Source organism: Gracilinanus agilis, chromosome 1 (genome assembly GCF_016433145.1).
Source record: "Gracilinanus agilis isolate LMUSP501 chromosome 1, AgileGrace, whole genome shotgun sequence".
NCBI classification, from domain to species: domain Eukaryota; kingdom Metazoa; phylum Chordata; class Mammalia; order Didelphimorphia; family Didelphidae; genus Gracilinanus; species Gracilinanus agilis.
In genome coordinates this window covers 404195801-404218995 of record NC_058130.1, presented here as the reverse complement: position 1 = coordinate 404218995, position 23195 = coordinate 404195801, and the positions used below count along the sequence as shown (strand labels likewise).

General features: G+C 36.2%; 1 protein-coding gene across 1 annotated transcript in view; it reads right to left on the bottom strand.

The window, feature by feature from the left end:
• Positions 1–259: 259 nt before the first annotated feature.
• The window catches only part of SMAD2 (SMAD family member 2), a 97367-nt gene continuing 74431 nt past the window's right edge, over positions 260–23195 (bottom strand). The window contains exons 7-11 of the mRNA XM_044664839.1: positions 21718–21771; positions 19554–19766; positions 13339–13476; positions 12990–13134; positions 260–1005 (exon numbers count right to left, since the gene is read on the bottom strand). Of these exons, the coding sequence (XP_044520774.1) occupies positions 882–1005; positions 12990–13134; positions 13339–13476; positions 19554–19766; positions 21718–21771 (674 nt within the window). The 3' untranslated portion in view covers positions 260–881. The remainder of the gene's footprint in view (positions 1006–12989; positions 13135–13338; positions 13477–19553; positions 19767–21717; positions 21772–23195) is intronic.

Below are 23195 nucleotides of genomic sequence, written 5' to 3'. Positions count from 1 at the left end.
TTCACTAAATATGAATTTTAATTATATCCCCAGAATTAACTTGTGCCAGCAGTATCAGTGCAACCATTACTGGCAACAGATGTCATGCTACGCTGTTTTGGTATAAGAATGATAGTGGGAGAATGGAAGGAGAAGATTAAAAACAAAACGACACACTGATGATTTCTAAAACAATGGGATTAACAGTAAATCAACAAAAATGGATATTTAAGCCCCACTGAACACACCAAAAGTCTAAGATTTCAAAAGGTCAACCCACTTTTGTTCCCCCACTACTTTATTTTTGGTAAGTCAGAAAAATCAGTTTTTGACAAGGAATCTCTGCTTCCTTGTGACAAAATGAAGATCTGATTATATAAGTACATATATATGTGTGCATATATTATAAAAACAAAAACACAAAAGTAATGAAGAATCGGGGATAACAGCTTGCAATTTTATGGAAGGTTTGCCTAAATCAAGAAGCAGTGCACACACACCTACTTATGGGAACTAAAATTGTATGAATAGCACAACAATACTGTGATATTGGAGATCATGATACATTACCTGTACACAACTAATGATGTAATTATTAAACCTTTGGGACACTCAGTTTTATGCCCAATAAGACACCATTAAGTCTTTAAAACCTTTCCTTCCTCCTTTTAGAGGAAGGTATTTCTATACACTATTTTTTTCCATCTAATAGAGTAATAGGAAACAGAATCCACAAGGTGCTTTAAATGATGAGACCTCAAGTGCTGTTTTTTCTCTCTTGAATTTTTGGATAGTAAACAGTTCATGGAGACCACACACAAATACTACGACAGACGAGCTGTTATCTTAAGTCTGCTGATAGGACTAAATATTTAGCCCACTGGTACTAGGATGTGAAGGTTTTATGACATGCTTGAGCAACGCACTGAAGGGGATCCCATCTGAGTTAATACTTTGTCCAACCACTGTAGTGGTCCATTCAGATGAAGTTCAATCCAGCAAGGGGTGCTTGTTACTGTCTGCCTTCTGTTGAAAAAAGAGAAAGAAAAAGGGAGAGGGGGAGGTTATAAAAAGCATGAAAAACTAAAACAAGAAAATTAACGCTGTCAACTAAATTCCATTAAGATTATGCCTTTAAACTCAAAAGAATTTCAAGGTCTTATAGAGTCACAGATTTAGAGCTAAAGGGAACTTTAGTAGTTATCTAGTCCACTCTCTTTATAAAACAAAAAGTTCACAAAGAGTAAAGAGAACTCAATAATTGAGTCATTGCTGCAACAAGGCATAATAATATGCATCTCAGAACACAACATTCCCATATACTACCTGTTAAAAAATCCAAGGTAGAGGTGGAAGGAAACCAGATTCTCTGAAATCAATTCTAGCATTCTTTCCACTGCACTACTGTACTTCAGTTTTTCTAGGGCCAGGATTAATGCTGCTAAATTTTGCAAGTCATCTATTCTTAAGAAAAAAAAAATCTCAAATCTTTCTGTCAAATATATGAGAGCCCCCTAATATTATTAAAGTCAGCCTGATAACATTATTACTAATTTCTTTATGCTAGATTCAAATTACTAACCAAGATTAGTTTTCCTACTAATTTGTAATTTGTAATAAAATGGTAGTAAAGAAGGGAGATTATTAGGAAAGAACTGGTAGCAAGAAAAAAATAGCAAAAAAATCAAATCATAATCTTATGATCACATACAAATCTGCATTTTTGACACCTTAGTTTCCCCAATTAAAATGAACAAAAATGCTCCAAAATTAATGAGAATTGCATAGATGCTCCAATCTAACCATAACACACAGAAAAGATTGGTCCCCCAAATGGTCCACATGTCATTATGTAATTAGGTTAAGGTACTCCTTTGAAGTCAAAGAAGCAAGCTGACTGAATGGCCCAATAGATAGAGCCAGGAAGTTGAAGTTAGAATGCAACCTCAGACACTTACTAATTGTGTGACCCTCGATAACCTCTGTTTGCCTTAATCCACTGGAGAAGAAAATGGCAAACCACTCCATTGTCTTTGCCAAGAAAACTCCATGAATAGCAGTCAGACACAACTGAACCACTACCACCACACTTTTGAGGTTGTCTCTTCCAATCCAGAGAAGGAAGGAATAATTTTTACCATATCACTGATAGTCATTCAATTTCTTTCTGAATACTTTTAGTAGTAATAGTGTTCAAAGAGCTTCTGTCACTGACTTTTAAGATAGCTTTAACATTAAAAATTTTTCATATGAAGCAAAAAAAAAGTTTTTCTGTAATTTCTACGTACTCATCTAAGTTCTGCCCTCCTCAATTGGGTAGGATTTTACTTTTCTGAAGACAGAAATTATGTTCTACCCCAAATCATGTTTCTTTCTAACCAATTGCTTCTCATATGACACAATGAGATTCTTTAAAATCCTGATAACACTCCTCCAAGACACTTATTTGTTAATATTCTTAATGTGTGATACTGAGAACTAAACAAAATCTTCCGGATGTAGTCAGATAAAGTTCACATGTTTCCACTGAACAAGACACTGTTCCCCAAACATAGTTTAATATTGCGTTAGCTTTTTACCTTTAAACAAACAAAACAAAAAAACTCCCCAAAAGCTGTGCTAACATAGTACCAAGTCCTGAAGAAAGCTTAAGTTTAGGAAAATTCTGTATAGGGTTAGCAATTTTTTTAAAGGGGCGGGAGAAAGAAAATGACAATTTTTTTATAAAACCCTTACCTTCTGTCTTAAGAATCAATACTGTGTGTGTATTGGTTCTAAGGCAGAAGAATGGTAAGGGCTAGGAAGTGAGGGTCAAGTGACTTGCCCAGGGTCACATATCTAGCAAGTGTCTGAGGCCAGACTTGAACCCAGGACCTACCGTCTCTGGGCCTGGCTCTCAATCCACTGAGCCACCCAGCTGCCCCAACATTAACTCTTAATGATCACTGATTAAGTTGTAGAGGGGTTGCTAAATCTGCTATCCTTTCTGAACCCCAAACCAGAAATACTTGGGTATATGCAAGTATTAACAAAATCAAAAAGTTGGAAAGGACTTTACTAAATTAATCAATGTCCCGTCCTTTTAGAGAATAAATTAAAACCTAGAAGTTGACTTATTCAAGGTCAAATAACTAAAATTTGATACTTCCCTCATATTGAAATATACCTGACAAGTAATTCAAAAAATATCATAGGAATTTTATAATTCTTAACCACTCAATTGGGTTCAGAAGGGATTAAGAAAAGAATGATAAGCTACAACTATTCCTTTTCAAAAGAGATGGGAAAATTCTTGTTTTAAAAACAAGAACTGGGGGGCAGCTGGGTAGCTCAGTGGCTTGAGAGCCAGGCCTAGAGACGGGAGGTCCTAGGTTCAAATCTGGCCTCAGACACTTCCCAGCTGTGTGACCCTGGGCAAGTCACTTGACCCTCATTGCCTACCCTTACCACTCTTCTGTCTTGGAGTCAATACACAGTATTGACTCTAAGATGGAAGGTAAGGGTTTAAAAAAAAACACAAAAATAAAACAAAACAAGAACTGTCCCTTATGGAATCAGCACACCCCAATCTTTTTTGCTCTCCCACCAAGCCCTATGCCTACTTAATTTCAAGTATCCCACAAATGTTATAAATGGAACAGACCTCATCACATAAATATTTCTTGGTTTTATTGTTATTTTTGTTTCAGTTTGTAAAAAGCTTTTTGGATACTTTCAAATATCTTAAACTGAGATAACTGAAAAGTAGTCTTTGAAAATGATTATTATTAATTATTACTACCTCTCAGGGTCATCACACTAAAATATTTAAATTATTATAAAATAAATTATTACATGCAAGATTACTAATAAATTTGTGAATATCATTGTTATTTTAATTTCTAAATTTTAAGAACAATCCTCTTTAGATGAAAACGATTTCAAATTGTTTCTCTTCTTTTCTCCCTGAGCTCAGCACCCTGGGCTCAAAGACTTTCTTCTCCTCACACATGCCTTTCTTCATACTAGAAGTCTTCAAATATACACAATGATACTCCCTCAACACACTAACCTTCTGATTCCTTAATTTCCTCATTTCCAATGACCTCATCCTCTTTTCTATCCCAGCTACAGAGATGATCATAACCTATGATCTTGTTTTCATTAATGAATGATCCACTTCTATGACTATGAATTCTTAAAATTCTCATTCACAATGTCACTTTTCCCTCTTATAACTCTAAATCCTATTATTCATCCTCACTATGACCTACAACAGTCAAATGCTTAGCTCTTTCCCAAGTTGTCACCCTTGCATAGGCTATAGGCTCCTTTCCCCAACTTAATTCCTTGGTGAACCACTTCAACTCTACATTATCCTCTTGTTTCCTTGCCCCTTTATCCTACTGCTGATATTGCCTTGTCAAAGTTCAGTCTTGGATTACTTCCACCAATTGATGCCTCTGTACTGTCACACGCAGATGAATGAAACTAAAGAAAATCACAAAACTGCTGATTTGGATTCACTACAAATTTATGTTACACAATCTCAGTAAGACCCTCACTACAGCTAAGTAATTCTTTTATACTTTGTGACCATCCCATTCACCACAGCGGCTCTTCCAAACCTTTTTGTTCCTTTCCCCATAACCCTCTTAGTTCATATTACTATAATTAAGGTCATTTGCCAGTTTTCTTCTTTCTTCTGCTTTGCCCCATACTATCTTTTTGCCACCATTTCTGCCTTCATCTCATCTCACACGCCTTATTGTCTCCTTCAACTCTTTCTAACTTATAACCCTACCTTCCAACTTATCAACCTCTCTCCTTCTACTGGATGCTTCCTTACTGCCTACAAAGACACTGATATCTCCTCTATCCTCAAAAGAAACTTTCTCTGAGGCTGCTAGGCTCAACTGATAGAGATTCAGGCCAGGAGGCAAAAGGACCCAAGTTCAAATCTGGCCCCAGATACTTCCTAGCTATGTGACCCTAGGCAACTTAACCCCCACTGCCTAGCCCTTACCACTCTTCTGCCTTAGAATCAATAATATCAATTCTAAGGCAGAAGGTAAAGGGTTAAAAAACCTCCCTCATCATTTCTGCTTCCTATTGATGGGGCATCTCCTCTCTTTTGAAACTAAACTCCTTGAGAAAGCCAACTATAAGAGCCTACATTTCTTTTCCTATCACATATCTCTTAACTCTCTACCATCTGGCTTTTGACTTCATCAATCTATAGAAACTGTAATCTCTTATGTGACAAATTTAATGGCTTTTCATCAACTCTCATCCTTCTTGACCTCTCTGCAGCTTCTGAGACTGTAATCGCTTTGATACTTTCTTCTCTCTAGAGCAGGGGTCGGCAACGCATGGCTCTCGAGCCATATCTGGCTCTTTTGAGGGCCAGATATGGCTCTTTCTGCAGGAGCCATAAAGTCAATTTTTTTTCAGGCAATGTTACAGGAGCGCGCACTGTGAGCACTGTAAGGTTATCACAAAATTACATTTTTTAAAATGTGGCATTTATGGCTCTCATGGCCAAAAAGGTTGCTGACCCTGCTCTAGGGTTTAGTGACACAGCTCTTACTACCTAGGCATCTAACCATTCCTCCTCAGTTTACTTTAATGGATCTTCCTTCAAGTCACATCACCTTAACTATGGGTTGTAGTCCTGGGCCCTCATCTCCACCACTTGATGATTCAGCTCTCCATGGATTCAATGATCATCTCTGCTCATGTATCAAATCTACTAGAACTATCCATAACACATACCATTTTTATCTGTTCTCTTAATTATACATTTAAATTTATTTTTAAAAATCAAATAATTAAATATGTAAGAGGAAGATAAAGGTCAGATTTCCACCCCCTTTCTTACAAGGAATTCTTAGCAATTTTTATTATGTACAAATTTCAGGAAATGTTTCACTATATAGCTTTTCCCCATCCTGAATGCCAGATTATTATATACACCACATTTGTATCTTCCAGTTTCAACTTCTTAACAAAGAAGATGGCTCTTCTTTGGAAAGAAAAATTGCAGGTGCCATCATTTTAATTTCATTTTAAGGTCCATTCAATTGTAAAATAGGAAATGCTAAATATGTTAACAGCTACAAATTTCTCAAAGGAAATAATTATAAAACTGGATGATGAAGTTGATTTTACCAGGATACTTCACTAATTCAAAGAGCCATGATTTTTGTTAGTGTGGGTACTACTTTTGGCACAGATCCCAACCCCTTCCTATTTAGTAGACAGTATTCAGGAGCTGGTATGCCTAAAATAAAACCCATGGTCCCTTGAACCTCTCGTAACTTAGATCTGTCCTTGGATGAAAGACATATATATATGGTCCCACAGCTGAGTAGGTACTTGAAGTCTCTCTAGCTTTTTAAGATATGCCTGAACTTGTATTGTATTTGCACAGCCTTGGAGAACAAATTCCAAATTAACATCTATACCATAAGGCATCAGAATAGTATTCTGGTTGAGGTTTCTCACACAATTAAAAACCTTCACAAAAAATTTCATATTCCTAGAATACAAGCCATCACAGATACTTCATTCAAACTATCAACTTTTATTTTAAACGACATATAAAAAAGTTTAACCATTATAATTAATAATGCTAATTTAGAATTAGAAAAAAGGATAATCTAAATTATTTTCTAGTACTGTGTGTAAGGAACGGTGCTGAGAACTTTTTACAAATATCTCCTTTGATCCTCACATTTATTGTCATTTGACAGTTGAGGAAACTGAGCAAACAGCTTAAACAATTCACCCAGGGTTACAAATTACTTGCCCAGGGTCATACAATTACTAAGTATCTAAGACTGAATTTGAACTCAAGGCTTCTTGACTCTAGGTCCAGAGCTCAAGCTATGTATGGTGTCACTGGCTGCCTCTATGAAAAGGCAGTTGACATATAATTTCATTCTTCTATTTTTTTTTGTGGAACTGATTTTCTAAAAAAATCAATAGATTTATTTCCAGGTATCTCTGTCCCTCCCTCCTTCCCCTGTCATCGAGCAATAAGATATTTACATAGAGATTATGTCTTTTGTGTTTCTATTTTTCAGTTCATTCTCTGGAGATGAACATTCACAAATTACTCCTCAAATATTAAATCTGTAGCTGTATATAATGTTCTCTTGGTTCTACTTGTTTCATTTTTCATTATTTCATGTGGTTCTTTCCAAGTTTTTAAAAAATTAATCTATTGAAGACTTCCGGTTAAGATGGCGGCAGAGTAAGGAGCAGCTGCACGATCTCTCCTAACTGATGCATACAAGACTCCTCAAGGGGACATAAAAACGAATCCAGACGAACGAAGGAACCCCACAACAGGGCGCGGCATTGAAGGTACGCAGAATCGGGGCATTTCCACGCAATAAAGGGTTGAAACAGCTCTCACTAAAACGCGAGAGGAAGAAGCCCCACCCCCCACACACACCACGCACAGCGCCAAGGCCAATGCACAAAAGTGAAAACAGGAGTGGGGCAACTGGTAAATCACTAGCAGCCCCAGGGCTTGTACCTGTGAGTTGCCAGACCTGGGACCCCAGGTGGCTGGGGGGACACACAGACTTTCCCCAGCTTCTACTCAGTGAAGGCTCTGCCCCAGGCAGAATCCGGGTGGAATAAAGATCCCTAAAGCAGGGACTTTCCCCAGCTTCTACTCAGCCAAGGCAGTGCCCCGCGAGGAATAAAGATTTCCAGCACAGGCTAGGACATCCAGTGAGGACCCGGAGTAGACGGGAGGGTAGCTGTGGAAGCAGCCCCCGAGACCGCTGAAGGAGCCTCGGACAGAGGGGCAGACGGGGGACTACCAGGAGGCCTGACTCCGAGGACAAGAAGACCGGAGCCATCAGAAGCTTAGAAAGAGCAAGCAGACCCTGAGTGTGAAGACAAAGCTGAAAAGGGGCGGGGCTAACAATGGCAAGCAATAAGGAAGCCCAGGAGAAAAAGATTACCAAGAAAAACTCTGGAACACTCGACAACTTCTACACAGAGAAAATCCAGACAACAGAGGAGGGAAAACAAAAATCCAAACCTCCCCCCCAAAAATGAAAGCTGGTCACAAGCTATTGAAGAGTTCAAACATGAGATGTTGAGGAAGATGGAAGAAATCTGGCAAGAAAATAACAGTTTAAAAGGCAAAATCTCGCAATTGGAAAGTGAAGCAAGTCAACAGAAGACCAGAAATGACCAGATTGAAAAGGAAAACCAAAAGATTATAGCCGAAAACCAGTCCTTAAAGGCTAGAATCGAACAATTAGAAACCAATGATCTCTCAAGACAATAAGAACAAATAAAACAAAGTCAAAAGACTGATAAAATAGAAGGAAACATGAAATATCTCAATGAGAAAGTGACAGACCAAGAAAACCGGTCTAGAAGAGACAATTTGAGAATCATTGGTCTGCCAGAAAAGGCAGAAATTAATAGAAACTTGGACTCCATACTCAAAGAAATTATTCCGCCAAATTGCCCTGAAGTTCTACAAGAGGGCAATATAGACATTGAAAGGATCCATAGATCACCTTCAACACTGGACCCAGAAAAGCCAACACCCAGGAATATAAATAGCGAAATTGAAGAGCTTTCAAGTAAAAGAAAAAATCTTACAAGAAGCCAGAAAGAGACAATTCAAATATCAAGGAGCACCAATAAGGATCACACAGGATCTGGCAGCCTCCACACTAAAAGACCGCAAGGTGTGGAATACAATATTCAGAAAGGCAAGAGAGCTGGGCCTTGAGCCACAGATCAACTACCCATCGAAACTGACTATATACTTCCAGGGGAAAGTATGGGCATTCAACAAAATTGAAGATTTCCAAGCTTTTGCACAAAAGAGACCAGAACTAAATGGAAAGTTTGATACCCAACCACAAAAATCAAGAGAAACATGAAAAGGTAAATAAGAAACAGAGGGAAAAGAAAGAAAACTCATAATCTTTTAAACTTGACTCTTTAAGGGCGTAAATATGAACTAATTATCTGTATTACTAGGTGGAGAAATGCTATGTATAATTCTCTGTAGTGAACTCTATTCACCATTATAATATTCACTATTATAGCAACCAGAAGAATAATTCATAGGGAGAGGACAGGATACTAAATGGTCTACTTAAAAAATCCTAGAGAATCAACTAAGAGGCTAGTAGAAATAATCAACAACTTTAGCAAAGTGGCAGGATACAAAAAAAATGCACATAAATCATCAGCATTTCTATACATTTCCAACACACTAGAGCAGCAAGAAGTAGAAAGAGAAACACCATTTAAAATCACCCTAAACAATATAAAATACCTGGGAATCTATCTACCAAAACAAACACAGCTATTATACGAAAACAACTACAAAACACTTTCCAAACAAATAAAACTGGACCTCAACAATTGGAAAGCCATTAACTGTTCATGGGTAGGACGAGCTAACATAATAAAAATGAACATTCTACCCAAATTAATTTACCTATTTAGCGCCATACCTATCAAATTACCAAAAAACTTCTTTACTGAATTAGGAAAAACTATAACAAATTTCATTTGGAATAACAAAAGATCAATAATATCAAGGGAAATAATGAAAAAAATGTGAAGGAAGGGGGCCTAGCAGTACCAGATATTAAACTATACTATAAAGCAGCAGTCATCAAAACAATATGGTACTGGCTAAGAGAGAAGGGAGGTTCAGTGGAATAGACTTGGGGTTAATGATGTCAGCAAGACAGTGTATGATAAACCCAAAGAGCCCAACTTTTGGGTCATGAATCCACTATTTGACAAAAACTGCTGGGAAATATGGAAAACAATATGGGAAAGATTAGGTTTAGATCAACATCTCACACCCTACACCAAGATAAATTCGGAATGAGTGAATGACCTGAATATAAAGAGGGAAACTATAAATAAGCTAAGTGAACACAAAATAGTATACCTATCAGATCTCTGGGAAAGGAAAGATTTTAAAACCAAGCAAGAGTTAGAGAAAATTACAAAATGTAAATTAAATGATTTTGATTATATCACGCTATAAAGCTTTTGTACAAACAAAAACAATGTAGTCAAAATCAGAAGGGAAACAACAAATTGGGAAAAAATCTTTATAACAAAAAACTCTGACAGGGGTCTAATTACTCAAATATACAAGGAGTTATATTAATTGTATAAAAAATCAAGCCATTCCCCAATTGAAAAATGGGCAAGAGACATGAATAGGCAATTTTCAGGTAATGATATCAAAAGTATCAATAAGCACATGAGAAAGTGTTCTAAATCTCTAATAATTAGAGAAATGTAAATCAAAACAACTCTGAGGTATCACCTCACACCTAGCAGATTGGCTAAAATGAAAGAAGGGGAGAGTAATGAATGCTGGAGGGGATGTGGCAAAATTGGGACATTGATGCATTGCTGGTGGAGTTGTGAAATGATACAACCATTCTGGCTAGCAATTTGGAATTATGCTCAAAGGGCTATAAAAGAATGCCTGCCCTTTGATCCAGCCATACCATTGTTAGGTTTGTACCCCAAAGAGATCATAGATAAACAGACTTGTACGAAAATATTTATAGCTGCGCTTTTTGTAGTGGCAAAAAACTAGAAAATGAGGGTATGTCCTTCAATTGGGAAATGGCTGAACAAACTGTGGTATATGCTGGTGATGGAATACTATTGTGCTAAAAGGAATAATAAACTGGAGGAGTTCCAGGCGAACTGGAAAGACCTCCAGGAACTGATGCAGAGTGAAAGGAGCAGAGCCAGAAGAACATTGTACACAGAGACTGATATACTGTGGTAAAATCGAATGCAATGGACTTCTGTACCAGCAGCACTGCAATGACACAAGACAGCTATGAGGGATTTATGGTAAAAAACGCTACCCACATTCAGAGGAAGATCTGCAGGAGAGGAAATATAGAAGATAATCAATTGCTTGAATGCATGGGTTGAGGGGGACATGATTGGGGATGTAGACTCGAAACTACCACATCAATACAACTAACAACAATATGGAAATAGGCCCTAAACAAGGACACATTACAACCAGTGGAAATGTGAGTAGGCCATGGGTGGGGGGAGAGCGGTGGGTGTGGTGGTGAAGGGGAAAGTAGGGGTATGAAGCATGTAAACAGGTTAAAAATGAATATTAATAAATGTTTTTAAAAAAAATTAATCTATTAATTGTTTCTTATGGTACAGTTGTATTCATTATAATCACACACCACAATTTGTTTAGTCATTCCCCAATTGATGGATATCCCTTCAATATTTTTTTTTTGCCACAACAAAAAGAGCTGCTATAAATATTTTTGAGTGTGTAAGTTCTTTTCCTTTCCCCCTCAACTTCTTAGGAAAACAGACCCAGCAATGGTTTTGCTGGATCAAAGAGTATACACAGTTTTATAACTTTTATAATTCAAGATTGCTCTCCAAAATAATTGGATCAGTTCATATTTTTACATATCCCCTCCAACATTTGTCATTTTACCTCTTGGCCATTTTAGCCAGTTTGATGGGTGTTAGATCCCAGAATTGTTTTGGTTTGCATTTCCCTAACCAGTAGTATAGTATTTTTTCAAATACCTATATATTGCTTTGATTTCTCTGTTTATATCTTTTGCCCATTTATCAATTGGGGAGTTGGGGGGTGGGAGGTTGTGGTTCTTATTCCCATAAAGACTCTTTCCAAAAGGCTGCCGATAAAAATTTCCCCTCAATTTTCTGATTTCCTTTTAATCTTGGCAATATGTTTTGTTTGTGGAAAAACCTTTCAATTCAATGTAATCAAAATTATCCATTTTACATTTCACAACATTATTTCATCTCCTTTACTCATAAATTCTACTCCTATCCAGAAATCTAATAGTAGTCCCTGTTCTTGCCTAAAATATCTCCCTTTATGTCTAGATCATGCATCCATTTTGGTCTTATCTTGAAGTGAATGGTGTAAGATTTTTGCCTCTATCTAGTTTCTACCAAAAAGCAATTTCTTATCCCAATACCCTAGATCTTTACTACTCTTTTCAAATACAAAGTTAGTAGAATCTTTTACTACTGTTTGTTTTATATTCTGTTCCGCTATTCTACCTTTTCATCTCTTAGCCAGTACTAGTTTTGATAATTACTGCTTAATAATAGTTTAAAATTCAGTATTGCTAAACCTCCTTCCTTACATTTTTAATTAATTCTTTTAATATTTTTGACCTTTTGTTCTTCCAAATTAGTTCATTTTATCATTTTTTTCTAACTCAGTAAGAAGTTGATTAGGCTGCCATTGAATAAGTAAATTAGTTTAGGCAGGATTGTTATTTTAATTATATCGACTCTGTCCATCCATAAGCAATTATTATTTCTCTAATTATTTGGATCTGACTTTATTTGTGTAAATAATGTTTTATAATTATGTTCATATTGTTCTTGAGTTTGTTTTGGCAGGTACACTTCCAGGTAGTTTAGTCTATCTGTGGTTATTTTAAATGGAGTTTCTCTATCTCTTCTTTCAGGACTTGTGGTAATATATAAAAATGCTGATGATTTTGTGAGTTTATTTCTTATCCTGATACTTTACAAAAATTATTGATAATCTAAGTAACTTTTTTAGTTGTATCTATAGGATTTTTCACACATACCATCATGTCATCTGCAGACAGTATAAATTTTTTTTTAAAACCCTTGTACTTCGGTGTATTGTCTCATAGGTGGAAGAGTGGTAAGGGTGGGCAATGGGGGTCAAGTGACTTGCCCAGGGTCACACAGCTGGGAACTGGCTGAGGCTGGGTTTGAACCTAGGACCTCCTGTCTCTAGGCCTGACTCTCACTCCACTGAGCTACCCAGCTGCCCCAAGACAGTATAATTTAATTCTTACAATGAAAGATTCCACAATTCTAAGAAATGCTGATAAAATGGACTTCTTAGGTTAAACAAATACAGAAGAAACCTAAACACAGAGAAAGAAATAGAATAAGAAATAATTTTAACATTGAGATTTATAAAGAAAATTACTTCATACCTGTATTCTGCTCCCCATCCTTTGACAAAACTCATTCTTATGGTGCACATTCTAGTTAGCTGGTACACGGCTTCAAAACCCTGATTCACAGACTGAGCCAAAAGAGCAGCAAACTCCTGGTTATTGAAGATCTTCAGATTACAACCTATCAATGAAAAAAATTAAAATTGGTTCTATAAAAAGAGTCAATACTTATAAAATTTCATTTTCTTTTAGAAATTCAAAGATTTCAAAATAACCCTGGTATAAAAATAATCTAATTTTATAGTTGTTAGGAATAAGGACAAAATATGTGATTGGACTGAAGAAATTAACCTGCTTTACAGTATTAGAGGGTGCATTATCTTACCTGGTGGGATTTTACACACTGTTGCAGGATGCCAGCCATATCTCTGATTACAATTTGGACTCTGAACAAAGATTGCACTATCACTCAGGCACTCAGCAAAAACTTCTCCACCAATATAATACAAGCGTACTCCTCTTCCTAAAACAAAATTTAAAATTAGTTTGAAATTTTATATATCCAATTGATAAAATTTACTGTGTGAAAATATCTTAATGCTATTTCTGACAGTGAGAGGGATACATACATTGGAACTCACTGTTTCTTTTGATTACAGAAAGGCAGTTAATTAACTATCTATTTTATCTGCTAACACTAAAAAAATTGGGAAGTGATATATGTAATTTGGGGAACTGGTACAACAGGTAGAATATGAAAAGAGTAACATTTTCTGACTCCTGAATTCACATTTCTATAATGCCTTAAAGTGCAACTCATATAGCATTTATTAAGCATCTATTATATGCAACATGTGGCATAATTTGAGAAGCAGCATGGGGTTGTAGAGTCAGTCTTGGATTCAATAAGACTTGGTGTCAAGGCTTATTTCTGACAAATACTGGCTCAATGATCCTGATCAAGTCACTTGATCTCAATGCCCTAGGCAACTCTCAAAGACTCTAGGTTACAGAACAAGTACCAAATTGTGGTCAAAGGGGTTTCCTATACCAATAAAAGAACAGGTACGGATCTTCTCCACCCCACAATATTCAAGACAATGCAAAAGACAAAAATAAAAACATCTTACCCTCAAGGAGTTTATATTCTACTAGGGAAACAGAAAGAAAAAACGGATATATAAGTAAATTAAAGAAAATCTGAAGACAGAATAAATAACTGGGATGACCAGCAAAGCTGCTTGAGAGCAGGTAGAACCTGAGCTGTATCTTAGAAAGGCAGATTTAAGAATCTGTCCACTTCCAAACCTCTTTGATGAGCAGAAAATCACCAACTATATAATCCTTTCAGTAATCTGGAAAATCAATTATAAGGCTTATTATCTGCCCTATCCAGGTACTGGAAAACTGTCCTGATGTCCTCTGATGATCTATGGATCTGGCTATCTTATAGACGTAGATTATCTTACGTCCTCAAGACCACTGGACCTAGCCACCAACCCTGACCTTATATCCAAAGGACCCTGAGGCCTTTTCATCTATCTTGTAGCTAAGCTGTCTCCTCTGATGGGGACTCCTTGATTAGGAAATGTCTTATTTTTCTATTTATATCCCCATAAATCGGTTACAAAGTAATTAAGCACTTAATTAAATGCCACCCATTCGCCCATCCATCCAGGATAGACAGTTTATAAAAATGAAGAGGTAGTAGATGGGAGGACAAGTTCAGGGTAGTAGATAAATTTGGTTGGAATATGGATCAAGTGAAGCAACAGTAATGTGAAGTAAGGCTAGAAAGGCAGACAACAATCAGATGGTGGAGTCACTTAAATAACAAATTGAGGAATTTATATTTTATTCTAAAGGAAAAACATATAAGACTTTTTGATTAGAGAAGCAAAACAATCACAGGATCTCAGAGTTGGATGGACCTCCAAGATCATTAAGCATAGCCTGTAGTTGAGCAGGACTTTTCTCTACAACACACTGGACAAATAATCTTTTCACTTTGCTTTTAAGACTGCTAGTAAAGAACCCACTACTTCCTAAGTTAGCATATTCCATTACTAAAAACTCTTACATGCTGTTTGCCTTCGACTAGGATGATAGCAAAGATTGTTTTTGCTTTTGTGTCCACAGTGCTTAATATGTTATCTGGCATATGGTACATGCTTAATAAATGCTTGTTAAATTATATCTAAATTTGTTTTTGTGCAGCTTCCTCCATTGACTATGTCCCACTCTCATAGCATAATCAAGCTCACATTCACATGACCAGGATGGAGTTAACCATCAGTGTGGCACTGAGATGGCAGGAGGGCACCAAGTCTGAGAACATTCTACTCATTTGCCATTATGAATGGCACACTTCCTATTCTCCTGACTTTACCCTTATGATTAGCAAATTGTCCCACATTATTTTGATGGCAATGATAAACCCAGAATTTCTAAGGGTAAACCACCCCATTTTCTAACTACTGCTGTCCAATCTCATAATCATCACCCATCTCTACTTCAACTCAACCTATCCAATTTTCCACAATCATCTGTTTAACCCTTCAACTGTGTATCCTGAAATTCAAATTTCATAAACAAAGTTTTTTTCACTCTGAATCTCTCTTTCATATTCTTTCCATTAGGGACACTTATAGAAACTCTCCCTCCAACACTCCATGACACTACATCTCGGCAAAGATTAAGAAAACTTGTTTTCCATTACTCTTCCAGATTGTCCTGCTACAGCGATTACTCAGCAACCTCTAGGTTTACCCTATTCAAATTTATCACCTAATCTAGTTCCTGGTGGCTATTAGCTACTGACTGCTAGGGTTATCCTTCTTCCTTTCTCAAAAAATTTAGTACCTTATGTCAGAACTATTGTCTTTCCCTACCCCAATACATGCTCCATTCAACTGCCAAAAGTGACTTTTCCTGAAGTACAGATCTGACTAAATTATCGTCCTACTCAATAAACTCTAGTGGCTGGTTCCTCATTACCTATAGGATCAAATATAAAAACCTCTAGATAGCATTTAAAGCCTTTATAACCTGGCCCATTTCAGCCAATCTTCTTACATTTTTATTACCGTGCATGCAATTCTGATCTAGCTACACACAACACTCCATGTCCTTTGTACCCTTTTACTAACTGTTCTTGCATCCTGAAATGTTCTTCCTTACCTCTCTGCCTCCTAGGTTCCTTCAAAAATTGGCCTCAAATCCTACCTTCTATTAGGAGACCTATTCTGGTTTCTCCCCTAACCCATATCCCATCTGGGTTCTGCTTATGATTCTCAGACTTCCACTTCTATGTTTCAACTTCCTTCTCTCCTAAAACTTCTACTAGCATATGGAAAGTTCTAATCATAGAATATTCCCCTGCCTGAATGGCTTCTTTCTCTTATTAGTAAGTTCATCTCCATTTTGGGGAAAAGATCTAGATTGGACATCTTTGATTCCCTTCTAGGTTCAGCTTTTGGTTCTCAAAAATTTGAAACTATATCCCCTCTTATGTCCTCACAAACATTTTCAGCTCTCTTCTGTGTTGTCACATCCCATTAGAAAGTAAGCTCCTTAAAAGCAGAAACTATTTTCCTTTTAGCTTTTATTTATATTCTCAGTGCTTAGCATAGCTCTTAAAACATAATAATCAATTAAATAAGTGCTTGTCCTACCTCAAGCAATTTTCCTTTGCCAATGCCCCCTTTCTAAGCCAAGTTGTTAGAAAAAGTTGTCTAAAATCATTTTCAAAAATTCAAATTTACTTGTTACATTATAATACTCGAGCAACTTCCTCCCTTATTCCCCTCCTCCCACTAAAGAAGGCATCATTTAATAAAAAAAAATATATATATATATATATATATAATGAGGTGTTGCTTATTTCTATTTATCAATCTTTTCTCTGGAAGTGGCCATGCACAAGTCATTTTTCATACAATATTTCTGTTGCTGTATAGAACGTTCTCTTGGTTCTGTTTGTTTCAGTTTTCATAATTTCCATAGGTCTTCCTATGTTTGTTTTTTTAAACTCTTACCTTCTGTCTTAGATTTGATACTAAATATTGGTTCCAAGGCAGAAGAGCAGTAAGAGAGAGGAAATGAGGGTTAAATGATTTCCCCAGGGATACATGGTTAGGTAGTGCCTGAGGCCAGGTTTGAACCTAGAACCTCCACATTTTGAGGTCTTGTGCTTTATTCACCAAGCCACCTAGTTGCTCCCATGTTTTTTAATAGAACAGTTGTATTCCATCAAAGAAAGCTCCTATAAATATTCTAGAACATATAGGTTCTTTTTCTTTTTTTCCTGATCTTTAGGGCAGTGATGGGCAAACTTTTTAAAGAGGGGGCCAAAGGAAAGGAAATGCTCATCTGTGAGTCTGTTTCTAAGGCAACTCTTTTGAAGTTTCATTGTACTGTTCCCTACTCATTGTATTCGTCAGATTAAGAATAATGTCAGGCAGTGGGATAGAACATTTCAGGGGGTGACATCTGGCCCAGAGGTTGTTTGCCCATCACTGCTTTAGGGAAATAAACCTAAACAGTATTAAGTCAAAAAGTATACATAATTTTATAACTCTTCGGAGCCTAATTCCAGATTGCCCTCTAAAACAGATGGATCAGTTCACAGTTCCACCAACAATGTATTAATAATACCATTTTTTTTCACATCCCCTCCAACATTTGTCATTGTATCCATTTAACATTTTAGTTAATCAGACGGGTGTGACATGATACCTCAGAGTTGTTTTGTTTTGCATTTATCTAGTCAATGATTTAGAGCATTTTTTTCATATAGTTACATATAGCTTTGATTCTTCATCCAAAAATTATCTGGTCATATCTTTTGACCATTTATCAATTGAAAAATGGCTCATATTCTTATAAATTTGACAAAGTTCTCTATATAGTTTGATATGTAACTTTTATCTGAGAAACTAAAAAGTTTTTCCCAACTACTTTTCTTCTAGTCTTGCCTAATATTAGTTTTATCTGTATAAACCTAATTTTTTAGTTTAATATATTCAAAATTATCCACTTTACATATCATAATGCTTTCTATCTTGTATATTTCATAAATTCTTCTCCAATTATAAGTCTGATTACTTAAAGACAAATTAGTTGAGCTCAAGAAGACCAAATATGGCTTCAGATAGTTGTATAACCCTAGGCAAGTCAGTTAACTGCAATCTACCTCAGTTTTCTCAATCGTAAAATGGTGAATAATAAATAATAGCAACTACCTCCCACGGTTGTTATGAGGATAAAATGAAATATTTATAAAGTGCTCAGCACAACACCTTTCCAAATCTGTGGGCCTTTTCTCAATCCCCACGCTTCTTGACCTGTCTGTAAGCACTTAACAAATGTTGACCCACCTCTCCTGAAAATTCTCTCCTTTAAGTTTTTATTATACTCCCTTCTAAAAAAAATATGTAAATTAAAAAATTTGTATTTTATTTTTAACATTCATAAAAAAATTTTTTTAATTCTGAACTGCTGTGCCCTGCCCCAAGCTTAATAATTTCCTATTTTATATGCTGAATTATCATTCCTATGTCATTTTGCTCTACACCAAGAAGTTTTAGTGGCTATCTAAAACATCTAGGAAAAAAGGAAAACTCCTCTGTCCCTTTTAGGCTTTAATCTGAACAGAACTCTTTTTCTAGACCTATTTCACATTTATCTTTCGTACATACTCTACATTTCAGACTAATTGGTTAACTTACTATTGTCCACATATGCCACCCCAATTCCTATCTCTGAAGAGATTGGGTGGCTGTTCATGATATCTGGAATGTATTTCTTTCTTGCCTCATTATGGAATCCTTAGCTCAACTCAAGTGATACTTCTTAACAAAGGCCTTTTCTAACTTCCCCACAATTTCTCTTCATTTGTATATATTTTATATTTATCTGTGTATGTGCTGTTTCATCTCAGTAAGATTCCTGAGTTAAGGAATTATTATATTTTTGTTTCTGAATCCCTAGCCCCCATTCAAAGTACCTGATGCAAAGTAGAAGCATAACAAATGTTTGCAGATGCAAATTGAGATTAAACCCTGGTAAAGAACAAGTGTGCACATGAAACTGTCAACAACTCTTTGAGGTACTTCTAAGACTTAGCCCAGTTCTCCATAAAAGAGGAACAAAAGTTGGCTAGAAATGGAAATGGTGTCAAATAAATGAGTAGGGGGTCTAGAGGACTGAGTTATGCCTGGTATATATAGAAACAAGAAAATTGGCTGTAGAGAGTGTCTTAGAATCCTTTGCCATTATAGCCAAAGTGGCACAGGTTACAATTATGATCAACATGGTAACTGACCCCAATAACAAATATCAAGTTAAGTCAGTATTACTTTCTTTTTCACTCTTCTTTAAAAAAAAAAAAAAAAAAAAAAAAAAAAAAAAAGCTTTACCGTCTCTCTTAGTATCAACTTTAAGACAAAAGAACAGCTAGGGTAACTACAAAAGTAACTACAAAGTGTCTGAGACCAGATTTAAACCCAGATCTTCCCAACTCGAGGCCTGGCACTATATCCATGTGCTATGTTGCTGACCCTCAGGATTATTTTCTAAAGAAAAAAGGAAAATAAATACCTATATGCCGTCTTGTCATTTCCACTGTAGCATTTCGGTTAACATTGGAGAGTAAACCTAAGCAAAATCTCTCTGAATTTGATGGATCTGTAAATCCATCTACAGTCAGTGAAGGTTGAGATGCATGGAAGGTTTCTCCAACCCTCTGATTTAACTCATAATATGCTATTGAACACCAAAATGCAGGCTCAGAATAAGTAACTGGTTGCAAATCTAAAAAAAAGGGACAAAGGGAGAGATAAAATTAATTCCCAAGATGACAATGTAAAACAGTAGAGATATATCTTTACCAATGCAAACATACCAGTATTTGTACCTTGTGATGACTGTCTACAATATGGCTCTATTTTCCATAAATCATACCAGTATTTCCTTTTTAAGATCTATCTCATTTTATCTAGTCATTCAATCTAACTCTATCTCTTCATTCTGGATCATTTTTCTATTCATAGTTTTAGCAAACTACCACTTAAAAATTTTCACTTTAAGAATATCTGAATTTTTTAATACTAAGTCAGACTGACAATGAGGGAATGAGGGAAGCTTCAAAAAATGCACTGATTTTGTGACAGATTCTGGTCACAACTTTACTACTGACTAGTTTTATGGCTTTGGGCAAATTTACTTCCTTGTGCATTTGTCCTCATCTATAAGCTAAGATAATCAGTAAGGTCCTTTTCAGCACTAAGATTCTGTAATTTCTATAATCTGTGGTCAAGGGAATTTATCTATTGGACATGACCCTCAATTTTGTATTTTCAAATTTTCAGTTTAACAATTTGTGCTTCTATTACGGATAATAAAAGTAAAATTAATGGAGATAATTTCTGGTGGAAAAGGGTTGGACAAGGCAAGCAGAAGAAAATCTATTTAGAAAATTAGTTCAAAACTACTTGAATAAAAATTTATATCAGTGATAGCTTAAAAGAAAAATCTCTCAGCTCTGAGATACTTTCCCAAATTTAACATTTAATTAGTACTTAGTGAATTACCTAATCAAAATAGCAAATGGACAGAGACAGGAACTGGACTTAAGTTTTCACTAACAACTCCTAGGAGGAGATATTCCCTTTAGTGGTGTAATTCAGCACCTCAAAACATTTTAAGTTTGCCAGTTCAAATGGAAACTGAAGTCAAAAGATTCTATGTGCTTCAAGGATCATAACAATTAGCTGAATGGATATGTATAGGTTCAATTTCAATATTATGAACTCCACATTTTAAGTTTTATTTTGGTGGAAGTTACTCGCAAGGCACATAATTGCTAGAAATCATATTCTCAGTAGGAAGAAGCTAAGAAACAGTGACTATATCAAAGGAGGGAACTTCCCTCCCCATCCCCACCCAACAAGATTATAGATTTAGAACTGGGCCTGCAGAGGTGATTCTAAATCAAAAATCTCACTTTGTATATGAGGATAGAGAGAATAAGGGACTTGAAGCAGCTAGGTGAAAAGAGAACTGGTCCTAGAGTCAGAGGAACCTGAGTTTCAATTTGGTCTCATTTAAGAAGTAAGGTGACTCTGGGGGCAAGTCACCTTTTTAACTCAGTTTCCTCATATGTAAAATAGGAATCATAATAACAACAACTTGGGCTGTTGTGAGGGGCAAATGAAGTAATATTTGTAAAGTGTTTAGCACAGTGTCTGGCACATAGTAAGTGCTTAATAAATGCTTGTTCTCTTCCCCTCTTCACAAGAATAGCAAATGGTGGAACCAGAATTCAAAATGTCTTCTCTAAGTACCGTGTCCTTTACACTGCATCATGTTGTTAGAATAGCATTTTTCTTCAATAAGATTTTACCTGGATCCCTAAAGAGGCATTATCTACATTTAAAACACTTAGATCGAGCTAATTTTGGAAAAAGCAGATTTTAAATTCATGGACTTTCTTAAAACCTAGCTGTACCTGGCCTTTAAATTTTCCATGAGAAAGAATATAGTCATTTTTCTTCCCATCCAATAAAGAATTTAGAATTGTAGTAATACTTCAGATGTCTGTATTCAAAAATAATGAGTATTTCACCAAAACCAACTTGAGCACTATCACACATATGAAAAAAATCAGACCTTTAAAGAAAGAGAAACTTTGGGTTACACAAATATATAACCAGAAATCTTAAAAAAAAAAAAAAAAAAACTCAACAAAAGATTAGCAACTTACCTAGGCTATGATTAACTGGGGAAAGAGTGCTAGGAGAGAGTTCTGCTGGAGATCCTAGAACAGTAACAGAATATTAGATATTCCAGATTTCCCCCCTAGAGGTGTTGCTATTACTAATACCAAGAATGTGATTAAATGAGTTATAATTACCAAGAACAGCTCAGAAAACACACAAAATTCCCCATGTGCCACTTATTTTAAATAATGGAAATAGCTTTGTATTCTAATCATTTCTTATACATTCATGCCACAAAATTTTTCTTTAAAAGAATGATCAACAACCTCAAAATTTTAACACACAAGATTAATGAAAAGATTAGAAAGACAGGTGAGTATGTACATTTTACAAAAAAAGATCAAGGCAATAAGGTTACATCATGAACATTTAATTTTCCATAAAGTGCTACTTCCAGTAGATAAAGATGCCTTCAGTAACAAAATCAAAAGAAAAATCTGAAAAACAAACACTTGGACTGATTCTATGTAATGTCTTATTCATGATACAGGTAATTTTTTATTCCAGATAGAGAAAACATATGAATAAGTCATCTACTGGGCCTATTAGTAGAGGCTCATATTAAGGATAATGGCCTATATATGAATGGCTGTATAAACAAAAATTTTTAGAGAAAACTACATGTGCACCGGGTAAATACATAAATTATTTCCTTCAGTATTTCAAAACATCCCTGTCCTAATTAATGTGGCTATTCGAACAATCTAGATTGAAATCCACATCGGCATTCTCCTCCAGTGAATTCTGCCCATGTTCTACCACAAAGTCCCCACAAAAGATCTACCCAAAATACTAGGTTGTCTTCAAGATTTTTTCCCATTTATGCATACCAGTGTAATAATACTCAGGGGCTATATATGTTACCCAGTTCTTATTATATGACCAATATATCCTTTTACATATATTTTGTGGACAAGCTTGTAGTTGCTAGCCAGACTTTATTACTAGAAAGCAAGGGGGGGGGGGGGAAGTGGTGTGGCAAGTGGGGCAGGGCTGGGCAGTTCAGTGGACAGTCAGGCATAGAAACAGGAGGTCCTAGGTTCGAATCTGGCCTCAGACACTTCCTAGCTGTGTGACCTCAGGCAAGTTACTTAACCCCTATTGCCCAGACCTTACTGCTCACTCTTCTGCCTTGGAACCAATACAAAGTATTGATTCTAAAATGAAAGGTAAGGGTTTAAGAAAAAATAAGAAAAAGAAAGCCAGGGGGACTCAGGGTAGAGCAGTGATTCCCAAACTTTTTTGGCCTACTGCCCCCTTTCCAGAAAAAATATTACTTAGCACCCCCTGTCACACACTATCACTGCCCCCTTACAGTTATTCACTGCCCCCAAATGCACCTATGACCATCACTGCCCCCCTGGATCACTGCAGCACCCAGCAGGAGGCAGTGGCACCCACTTTGGAAAGTACTGGGGTAGAGCTATTCCCCACCCCCCCACCCACCCCCCCGATCTCCATG